This window comes from Hemicordylus capensis, chromosome 1 (assembly GCF_027244095.1).
Source record: "Hemicordylus capensis ecotype Gifberg chromosome 1, rHemCap1.1.pri, whole genome shotgun sequence".
In the NCBI taxonomy this organism is placed as follows: domain Eukaryota; kingdom Metazoa; phylum Chordata; class Lepidosauria; order Squamata; family Cordylidae; genus Hemicordylus; species Hemicordylus capensis.
Window position 1 is genome coordinate 194,349,870 of NC_069657.1, and position 12,033 is coordinate 194,361,902.

General features: G+C 42.4%; 1 protein-coding gene across 3 annotated transcripts in view; it reads left to right on the forward strand.

The window, feature by feature from the left end:
• The window catches only part of CERS6 (ceramide synthase 6), a 217,561-nt gene that overhangs the window by 174,652 nt on the left and 30,876 nt on the right, over nt 1-12,033 (forward strand). For all 3 annotated transcript variants that reach the window (XM_053264786.1, XM_053264797.1, XM_053264808.1), the window contains 2 exons: nt 3,672-3,764; nt 9,569-9,697. In XM_053264786.1, coding sequence (XP_053120761.1) covers nt 3,672-3,764; nt 9,569-9,697 — 222 coding nt within the window. The remainder of the gene's footprint in view (nt 1-3,671; nt 3,765-9,568; nt 9,698-12,033) is intronic.

The following is a 12,033-nucleotide window of genomic DNA, read 5'->3' on the forward strand; positions in this document are numbered from 1 at the left end:
TTTTTTTTTAAAAAAACCCTGCAGCTATTAAAAAAACCACAGTAAAATCCACATATAATACATAGCAGCCACAGCAAATATAATTCTTCACTTTGAAGGCTTGTTGAAATGCTCCACCCACACTGCTTGTCTATGCTCGACTCACATAGTGTGAATTGGATTGCAACTCTGACATCTCGCACCAGTTCCCGGGTACAACTCCTTAAGGTATGAGGGTCACAGGCTGTGCAATGCATTACGTTTAAGAGCAGCAGCTTGAATTGGGCCCCAAAGCAAACTGTCCACCAGTGCAACTGGCATAAAACAGGTTGAATAAAATACCCAACACAGTTAGGATGTTTGCAGCAGCATTCTGTACCAGGTGATGCTTCCAAGTCATCTTATGTGAGATGTCAGTTTGGGGCAGTATAAAATACTGTATGCTGAATAGGCATGTGCCCGAAACGTTTCGGAGGCCATTGTGAAGGCCTCAGAAACGTTTCGGCGCTGGGGGTGGTTTCGGCGCCGGCGGGGGTAGCGCTTTAAGGGCGGGGGAGGGTGTACTTACCCCTCTCGCCGCATTTCCCCTGCCAGCACGTTTTTTTTTAAGCCCCTCGGGGCAGCAGCGTTCCTCCCTACCACCCCGTTTTCCCCGTCGGCCGGAAGTGGCCGGAAGTCACGAGTGCACGTGTGCCTGTTGCGTGCGCGCCCTTCTGCTGTGTGTGTGCGCACGCACGACGGGCTCACACACACTCGTGACTTCTGGCCACTTCCGGCCGACGGGGAAAACAGGGTGGCAGGGAGGAACGCTGCTGCCCCAAGGGGCTTAAAAACAACAACACGCTGGCGGGGGAAATGCGGCGGGAGAGGTGAGTACACCCTCCCCCACCCTTAAAGTGCTACCCCCGCCAGCGCCGAAGATTTCTGAACATCCCTAATGCTGAATAAGGGGAGTTCCATGTAGAGCACATTGCAGTAATCTGTGTAAACTGCCCTGAGCCATTTTTGGAAGGGCAGCATAGAAATCTAATGAATAAATAAATAAATACAGTGAGGGAAATAAGTATTTGATCCCCTGCAGATTTTGTCCGTTTGCCCTCTGACACAGAAATGACCAGGCTATAATTGGAATGGTAGGTTTATTGTAGCTGTGAGAGACAGAATAACAACAAACAAGCCCTCAAAAGCCCAGTGCCCAAAAGTCAGCGATGGATTTGCATTGTAGTGAGGGAAATAAGTATTCGATCCCCTATCAACCAGCAAGATTTCAGGCTCCCAGGTGTCTTTTCACTATATGCCGGTAACGAGCTGAGATGAGGAACACCCTCTGTAAGGGAGTGCTCCTAATCCCAGCTTGTTACAGTACCTGTATAAAAGACACCTGTCCATAGAAGCAAGCAATCACTCAGCTTCCAAACTCACTACCATGCCCAAGACCAAAGAGCTGTCGAAGGATGTCAGGGACAAGGTTGTAGACCTGCACAAGGCTGGACTGGGCTACAAGACTATCACCAAGCAGCTTGGTGAGAAGGTGACTACAGTTGGCACGATAACTCACAAATGGAAGAAACACAAAATAACTGTCAATCTCCCTCGGTCTGGGGCTCCATGCAAGATCTCACCTCGTGGAGTTTCAATGATCATGAGAACGGTGACAAAGCAGCCCAGAACTACACGGGGGGGACTTGTCAATGATCTCAGGGCAGCTGGAACCATAGTCACCAAGAAAACAATTGGTAACACACTACGCCGTGAAGGACTGTAATCTTGCAGTGCCCGCAAGGTCCCCCTGCTCAAGGCAGCACATGGACAGGCCCGTCTGCAGTTTGCCAATGCACATCTGAATGATCCAGAGGAGAACTGGATGAAAGTGTTGTGGTCAGATGAGACCAAAATTGAGCTCTTTGGCATCAACTCAACTCGCCGTGTGTGGAGGAGGAGGAATGCTGCCTATGAGCCCAAGGACACCATCCCCACCGTCAAACATGGAGGTGGACACATTATGCTTTGGGGGTGTTTTTCTGCTAAGGGGACAGGACACCTTCACCGCATCGAAGGGACGATGGACGGGACCATGTACCGTCAGATCTTGGGTGAGCACCTCCTTCCCTCAACCAGGGCATTGAGAATGGGTCGTGGATGGGTATTCCAGCATGACAATGACCCAAAACACACAGCCAAGGCAACAAAGGAGTGGCTCAAGAAGAAGCACATGAAGGTCCTGGAGTGGCCCAGCCAGTCTCCAGACCTTAATCCCATAGAAAATCTGTGGAGGGAGCTGAAGGTTCGGGTTGCCAAACATCAGCCTCGAAACCTTTCTGACTTGGAGAGGATCTGCAAAGAGGAGTGGGACAACATCCCTCCTGGGCTGTGTGCAAACCTGGTGGCCAACTACAAGAAACGTCTGACCTCTGTGATTGCCAACAAGCGTTTGGTCACCAAGTACTAAGACATCTTTTGTGAAGGGATCGAATACTTATTTCCCTCACTACAGTGCAAATCCATCGCTGACTTTTGGGCACTGGGGTTGAGGGTTTGTTTGTTGTTATTCTGTGTCTCACAGCTACAATAAACCTACCATTCCAATTATAGCCTGGTCATTTCTGTGTCAGAGGGCAAACGGACAAAATCTGCAGGGGATCAAATACTTATTTCCCTCACTGTACATCAAGCCTGTAGTTTACAAAAGCATAGATCAACACAGTTCTGACCTCTCTAAAGCAGAAGAAAGTCTCTTAATAACCTGCAGATGGAAAAAGGCACTCTCAGCAACAACCCCAACCTGCTTCTTCCAAAAGAAGACCAGGTCCAAGAGCATTCCGTGTTCTTTTAGCTGTTTTGAGAAGGTTACAGAGGTCCCATCAGTTATACATGTAATTTGTATGCCAAATGCATGGATATGAGGCAGCACATGGGTGAAACAGATAGCCAGTGTCCAGTTGCTCATTGCACATTTGTTTACTTAATTTGACAGCGAAGTCTTGTTGCTTATTAAGTCATGTTCTGAGTTCAGAACATGACTTAATAAGCAGCAAGACTTCGCTGTCAAATTAAGTCACTGGTAAAGGTAAAGTGTGCCATCGAGTTGGTGTCGAATCCTGGCAAACACAGAGCCCCGTGGTTGTCTTTGGTAGAATACAGGAGGGGTTTACCATTGCTTCCTCCCATGCGGTATGAGATGATGCCTTTCAGCATCTTCGTATATCGGTGCTGCCTGATATAGGTGTTTAGGGATTTGAACCAGCAACCTCTGGCTCACTAATCAAGTCATTTCCCCGCTGCCCCATTAGGTGGTGAATATCACTAGACAGTGAATATCACTAGACAGGTGGTGAATATCACTAGACAGTTATAAGTAACTGCAGTATTTTGTATCTGTTACTAGAAGTTGGTGTTGGGAGCTTGACACCACACTGAACATACTTTTTGGTTTGTATTTTCATTACATGGAGTGTAATACTCTCACTGTATTACAGGGCTGCAAAAGAGTATATAGAAGCAACAGATCTCACTTGGAGGATCTTGGCAACTCTACAGCTGTTGAGGACTGAGCAAATTTTCCCTAGAAATTAACTGCTTGTTTTGAAACTGTTTTCTGAGAAATGGAACTATCAATTTCTTCTAGAATGGATATGAATTGTTTGCAAAGTTTAACCTTCTCTGTTAACTTCTTTGTGTTTTTCTTCTTTCAGCCACTGGCACCTGAACTTCATTACTACTACATGGTTGAGTTGTCATTCTATTTGTCCTTAATGTTTTCTCAGTTCATTGACATCAAAAGAAAGGTAAGAGCAAGAGTGGTTTTCGAAGGGGGCGGGGAACGAAAACACTGTAACAAGTCTGTAAAAGCACACTTCTCTCGATGCTTGAAGGGATGGATGAATCATTTGCTGAATTAGCAGTGGGGAAGCAACCTGCCTAGAGAGCAGGAGGCTGTTGGTTTGAATCCCCGCTGGTGTGTTTCCCAGAATATTAGAAACTCCTATATTGGGCAGCAGCGATATAGGAAGGTGCTGAAAGGCATCATCTCATATTGCGTGGGAGAAGGCAATGGTAAACCGCTCCTTTACTCTACCAAGAACTCCACATGGCTCTGTGGTCGCCAAGAGTCAGCACCAACTCTACGGCACAAACTTTCCTTTCCTTTCCTGTTTCTGGCTACAGACAGTTAGTGCTGCGATGGTAGCTGTGAACAGCGTCTGCAGTTTCAGACACCAGGATGTGTCTTCATTTCTGAACCAACCTGAAGTGGTTTTAACACTTCCTCAATAGAGGGTGGCAACATAATACTCATTACTTATCTCTCCACCCATCTGGAAATAAGAGCCTTCCAGATAACATTCACCCCTGATGTGACATAAGCAGATCAAAGATAACCTAAGTGATTTTTTGGAGGTCTGTGACTCTGGTCAACTGTTGTCAATTGTCTGCCTCTTAATCAAGAGCAGTTAAATATTCCAAGAAGTCAAATACTTGTGTAATTGGTAATCTACTTTTCTTATTGCAGCATGGTGTCTGCTCATATCAGCAGTAGGGGTAAGGATGTTTTATTTTGCAGGGATCAGCCACCCACAGACAAACCCTTCATGAAGGAGCAGGCACCCCTCCCTTGCAGCTCTCTCTCAAGCAGGCATATACCCTCCCCCTTCCCAATTAAACAGCGGGACCTAGCTCCTCTTATTCACAATTTGTTGTAACTGCCAATATTTCTGAACAAGAATAAAGGGTTTGGGAATGCATGAAGCAAATGCATACATGGTCATCACATTGACATTGGCCACAAATTACGTAGAGTGGTGTGTGTGCACATGTGTGGACGCATGTGCACTGGGCAAAGGGGCACCTTTTTAAAGCAGTTTATGTTTACCAACGGAGAATAACTGTCTCTGTTCAGTCCAGCATAGTGTCCCTCCAGCGGCTGTTCCTGGTATCTCCCTTGTGTTTCTTTTAGATTGTGAGTCCTTCAGAGGAAGGAAACCACCTTCTCATCATTCTCCCAATACAGATCACATTAAGAACATTGTTGTTGAAAAGCAGTATGTAAATATTCCATTAACAAAAAACCTTGCAGTTTAACATGTTGTGTAAAGGGCTTTCCATGTTCACTCAAGCTCCAAAATGCCAGGAAATTGCAGCAGTTAAGGAAATTGCAGCAGTTAAGACCACACCCTTAACAGACACATCATTTTGGCAACGTGGATATGGTATGGAATGCAGGTCTGGTCGACTGCCCTACCACTGACAACCATCCAGCTCCAAGGTAGTGGTGAAGCCAGAGTTTTTGTTCACTGGAATAGACACACGGAGTGTCTGAAACTGGTGTAGTGGTTAGAGTGCTGGACTAGGACCGGAGAGATCCGAGTTCAAATCCCCATTCAGCCATGATACTAGCTGGGTGACTCTGGGCCAGTCACTTCTCTCTCAGCCTAACTTACTTCACAGGGTTGTTGTGAGGAGAAACTTAAGTATGCAGTACACCGCTCTGGGCTCCTTGGAGGAAGAGCGGGGTATAAATGTAATACATTTTTTAAAAGGTTTTTTAAAGCTATGATGGAAGGGAGAGAGAATCTTCTGGACAGCTTATCTGCCTCTTTCCCTCCTTCTGTCACAGTAGCATAGTGTCTACATATAACAACGTGAATTAGGGGGTAAAGAGAAAGGGTATCGGAACCGGGATCTGTTGCAGAACCAGATCAGTTTGCCAGCCCTATTTTCCTCATTCCAGAAAACCAAACTAAGGAGTCAGGGATGACTCCAAGGGGTAGTGGATGCTACCCCCAAAAAACATTTCCTGCTCCTACATTCATCAGACTGAAACCTTACAGAAAAGTGTCAGACAATACAGTCATGGTAAATTATGGTCCTGTCGCTTGATTAAATTATTTTTAAATCCTCCATTGGTTTTTTTCAAGCCTCATTCACTCATTCCTCTATCCCAGAAAAAGCAGCAGAAGCCAGTGCAGCCAAGTAGTCAGGAGCCAGCCCAGCCCTTTAGCTTCCTTTCTGACCAGTAACTGAGCTGGGTGAGACCATGTGCAGAGGGGTGCAGGGTCATCTCCCCTGCAGATTTTAGCTGTGCTGGTACTGACCTCTTTCCTGCCACATGGTCTTGGACAGGAAAAGAAAACTAGCTTGGAAAGCAGACTGGAAGATTTGACCTAATTAAAAAATAAAGCAGTATTTTCTAAGAGGCTTGTTTTCTTTTTTTTCTTCAAAAAAGTTTGAAAATATCAAATCCTTAAAAAGGGAAATAAACTAACCTTAATGTCCTTACCTCTATAAGAATTCAATGCACAGTACAGCAAAATCCTCACTCCCTCAGTAACATTCTTTGCCATCCCTTTGCTTCCCCAAACTAGTTGTTCTAAAGTCACTCCTGTAGGCAGTTGAGGCTTGAGTTTCTTCCCTGGGACTCAAGCTTTTGACAATCACCTTTTTGCAAATTCTGCCTATTGGAGGCAAGGGAAATGGAAAACCACTCTGGCTCATTCAGCAGTGGAGAAAGTGAGAAGTACTAACTCATGTTCAGCAGTGGTGTAATGCTAGCATGGGAGTGATTCACCATGTAAAAAAGGAAGGACCACAGAGAGATGCTCACCCTGCTGTTTACCCTGATAGCAAATTCCTGACATGCAAATAGCTTCCAACAGAACTGGCTGTCGATTCCCAAAAGCCTATTTCATTTATTGGTGGGGTATAAATTCCACTAGATTATCTCTGCCTGACTGGAGATTAATGAGCAATATCTGCAGTCCAGTGCATATTATCAGCTCAGCATTCCGTGAAAATAATGTGACTGAGTAGATGAACCTTTTTGCCAGTTCACAATGGCATCTATCCACATCTTGTGTTCTGATGTGTGCTCAAAGATATCATGTGGTTTTTTGATATCTTTCCATCTAACTTGCCCCTAGGTTGTACTTACAGAGCACAGAAACAGTGCAGGAGACTGGGCTACTAAGAAGCTTATGGTTTCCCTGAATTTCATTTCATTAGCAACTGTCAAATTTATGTATATATTTCCTTGGTTTTGGTAAGATGACAGCTGGCGTTTTAGAGAGTGGTGTTATTCTGAGGTCAGTATTTAAAGCGTTTTAGAAAATGGTGACCTTAGTAAAAGGATATATTGGTTTACTGACATTTTTAGGAGATGGAGAAGGAGGGAAAGCCTTAGATTCATGCTTAATGCAGTCATGTGTTTTTCAGGAAAGGCCTTGGCAGTGTCTAGATCCTTTGCACTTACTGTAGTTGTTAATTATCCTGTGCAGTCTGTGATTTTCTTGTTTTTGTTTTTCTGAAAAAGCAATCTGCTCAGTGGTTGAGCTGGTGCTGGGGACCATGCCCTGATGAAAGCAGGAATAATCAGAGTGTGAATCAGTTGGCCTTGGAGAAAAACAATTCTGGCTGTGCTAATCCTGCTAATGTAGTGACATAAACCTTTAAGACCACAGCAACCCCAAACATAAAGAGAATCTTTGTCTCTGGTCTCCCCATACTCTCCAGCACCTAATTTTCACATTAAGTACACAAGGGGGCAGTATCAGAATGGCTTCATAGGCTTCACTGAAGTATGATAGTAGGTACAATTGAAGTAAATAGGATAGCAAGCAGGCTGCTTGCATCGTGTCCAGTGGCATGTCTCACCAAGGAATTTCTGAAGCATTAATTTTAAAATTCAAAACTCGGGCAGTGTGTTTTCAAACTTAGCTGTAATCTGTATTGTTGTACCAGATCTAATTGGTTTCTAGAACACTTCTGGTAGATTGTCCCCATTCTGTTTGGAAGCTCATGAGACAGCAGTAGAGAGGAGGAGACATACATGGGAGGATGTTCCTCAGTCATTAGAGAATGTTGCTCCTCAATGTTGTAGTTGTGGATCTGGTACATTCTGAAAAATGTCCGTATTGGCTAGTCGATTGGAGCCAAAGAACTGGGAATGCTAGCTCTAGAGTCCAAACCCCTCCTCAGAGAGCAGGAAACTGCTACAGCATCTCTGAGAGATGGCCGTTCAGCCTCAGTTTGAAAACCTCTAGCAAAGGAAGCTCACCACTACACAAAGCAGGCTGTGACACTGTCAAACACCTCCTTCATTCCGGTGGCCCCAATTGAGCCATCTTCATGCGGGGTGGTTTTAATGACCTGTGGCACAGTTCTGCCTCCTCTCACTGGCTCACACCATTTAATGAACTTGTCTTTTTGAAATCCTTTTTGTATACTTCCTCAGTGGGTGTCAACAATAGAACACTTTTTCAGCACAAAGGTGTGTGTGTGTTTGTTTGTTTGTTTGTTTGTTTGTTTGTTTTAAAGAAAACAGCAAGACTACGTTTGTACTCCCTCACCCCAAAGTAAAGGATTAAAAAAAAACCACACACACAACTGGTTGTATGCCTCCCACCACTCTACAAAGACAGTGCTGGAGTGCTCAGCCATCCTGAGTGGGATGGGGTGATGGTAGTGGTGGGTTTTGTTTTTTAAAAATTAAACTAACACAGCAAAAAATAACAACATGGTATTCCCGCTCCTGCTTTTTCCCCTTTCCCCTAATTCCACAAGCCTGTTTAAGCCTATATGGAGATGAAATGTCAGTTTCTGGTGCTGAATTGGGGCCTTCAAGAGTATTTCTCACAAGTATAAAATGTCTTTTAAACTGGTGTGAAAATGGAAATTTAAAAAGTAAATAAAACCAATTATATTGTTCCTGTTGAATTGCCTTTCCTATTCAGGTTGATTATCTTCTGACTTCATTGCCATAGGGGTGAAAATCAAAATGCAACACTCAAGAGTTAGCAAAAGAATTAGAGTGCAAAATGTCTTTGTGGAACTTTGAGAAAGAACTTCCTCCCCTTTTGCAGCTACTGTTTTCCAATATTTGGAGAAAATAATGAATGCTATGTTGATTCGTTGGTAGACTGATCATTAAATAGATGTTCTTAATTGTAATGGGTGTGTGTGTGTGTGTGCGCGTGCTGTCCAATTGTTGTGTTGATTACATTACTAGAAGTGGCACTTAATCCCACTTTTGTTACTTTTAAAGTTCCATTTTGTTACAGAGTGACATTTAAATAGAAATTTGGTTTGTCAGCATATCCTCACTTGCATTTTATAGATGTAAAATATGTGTAAGAGAGTGGGAGGACACATAATCTGATTAATGAAACAGCACTGAAAAAAATATGAGTTGAAGCTACTAGGTCCTCATCTCAAAGCAAATGTTCTTGTGCAATAACTTGTAATAGCTTTATGAAAGTACACACTTACCTACAGTATATGGACTTTTATATGCTAACTTGATGTGTGTACTGTGAATGTTACTTGGAAATTTAATCTTTTTAATTTTCCTAGACATTTATCATCCGTCTTATCCTTTCTCTTGCATGAACTACATATATTATTCTATGTGTGTTGGTATTTATTCTCTTTAAGATAGTTATGCAGAATCTGTATTTATTGTAGTCTTCATTTATTGAGTTTATTGAGCATTTATTGAGTTTAAATGCTGGAAAACCCAAATTTAAATTATGAATTAAATTAACTCTAATCTTTCTCTCTCTCTCCCTCTCTCTCTATCTCCCTCCTCCCCCTCCCCCAGGACTTTGGCATCATGTTTACACATCACATTGTGACCGTTCTATTGTTAACTTTTTCCTACACAATAAATTTCCTGCGAGTGGGGTCGGTGACTATGTGTCTTCATGATTCAGTTGACATTGTGCTAGAGGTGAGATGTTTTGTGCAAAAGCTGATAACACATATTAATTATAGTCACCATTCTCCATACTGGAAAGTTATACATAATAATTCTTTGCTTGTCCAAAAAATCTCTTCCTAAACAAAGAGGCCTTTTTTTCCCTTTCTACAGAAGTAAGCTTATCTACAAAAGCATGTGATGTATTGAAATTTCATCTCAAACGTACAGCTTGACTAACACTGCAATCCTATACACATTTTTGTAGGATTAAGCCCCATTGAATATAATGGGACTCCTTTCTGAGTCTACATGCTTAGGACTGGGCTGCAGTCTTTGTTACTTAAAATCTAACATGGTTGCCCAGTGCATTCAGGACAGAAAGGATTTGCCTAGATGTCTGATATTTTCAAAGTCTTAAACCACCTCAAATGTCAAGAGTTCATAGGTGGTCTTGTTTTTAACAGACTTACAAAAGATTGTTTTTTCTATCTATCTATCTATCTATCTATCTATCTATCTATCTATCTATCATGTTTTTATACTGCCTGATATGTATATCTCTAGGCGATGTACAAAATTTAAAATATTTAACAGTCACAAATTAAAATACATGATAATAAAAACAATAGAATAAAATTATTAAAACAAGTTTTTTAAAATTATTAAAATTAATTCTAATTAAAACCCTGAAAGAACAGGAGGGTCTTGAGGTTCTTCCTGAAAACAAACAGAGAAGGAGATGCTCTTATTTCAACAGAAAGCTTATTCCAAAGCCCAGGGGGAAGCCACAGAAAAAGCCTGGTCCTGAGTCGCCACCAAATGAGCCGCTGGCAACCGTAACCGGACTTCTTATGCTTCCTCATACTATACCAGTATTAATGAATCGGGCAAAAGTCTACATTATTTAGATCATTTACATGCCTTTTCATAGCACTGCATGGCTCTTCTACAGAGTTTTCTTCAGAGTATTGTTTTTTCACACTTTTAGATTTGAGATGTACACAGAAAAGCGCGTAAGAAAAAAATGAGCTGCTTTGGAATCATGGTGCTACTGTGCTTTGAGTCTAAAATTCAAATTCAAAATAATCTATAAGTCAATGAACCATTTTGGTGACTGGATTTTCATGTCTATTTACAGACATAATTTTATTAGTGCTCTTAACATTTAGTAGTAATAGCACCCAAATCATCTGCTCTGTTTAGGAGAACAGCAGCTAGCTTCTATGCTTCTGAAGTTGTGTTGCGTTTTGGCAAGACCAGACATCTTTTTTTGAAATTTCAGATACAAATGGAAGGAAATTAACATCTGGAAGAAATGTTAGGGTGCCCCACACTGGAATTGTATAATATGACATGTCTCATTCTTAAATTTGGTGCCATCAGGGAAACAGGTCCTTCAGTAGTGCAAGTTCTTCCACTTTAAGCAATTGGGATGTTATATTTTTTGTTTTGCATTAACTTAACTAAAAGCACAAGATCCTCCATCCAGTTTTATGGTACCTGATGCATAGCACAAATAAAATAAAGGAATCTGCATACGAGAGAATAAATCTCAGAATGACCAACATTGATCAGACACAAATATTGTCCAAACTGAGGGACATAGGTGGTGGAGGAGACATAGGAGGAAAAGTCATTACTTTTTTCTTTGAATCGTTTTCATATTCAGCACTGCATACCTTTCCATAGAGAAATATAGTCCAGAGAAGGATTTGAATAAGTGGATCAGAAATCCATAAGGGAGAAATGATAGAATTAGCCCTGAGGAAAGTTCACAGAGAAGGGTGGAAAACATACATAAGCAGTGCTGACAACAGCAAGCTAAAATGAAGCAAACAAAAAGTTGAAGGATAGAAGTAGAATTCCACTTAAGGGACCAGAAAGCAAGAAAGGAAGTTAGCCTATGCAGCATAGATTTCCAGGGAATTCTAGTGAACGAAGGAAAAAACAGCTCAGGGAGCCATTTTGTATTTATTTATACCATGCAGGCAGAATTGCTTTGAAAGTAATGAGGAACAGAAGGTTGAGTAACAATATTCTCCAAAGATGGTCCTTTTTAGATTTAAGCCATTTTTGAAAGCCTCAAGTTGAAATCTGAAGTGTATGTACACACTGGTAGGGATGTGCACGAATCAGTTCAGAGGCCCTTTTACAGACCTCCGAACCAGTTCAGCCGCTTTGACGGCAGTGGGGTTACCTTTTAATGAGCAGGGAGGGTGTTTCCCCCACCAGCACTGTGTTTAAAAATGGTCCCGTGGGGTGGCAGCATACCTCCTTGCCATCCCAGTGCACATTGGACCGGAAGTGCCCTGTGCACGTGTGCGCATTGTGCACGCATACTGGGCACGTCCGGTCTGAAGCACCGG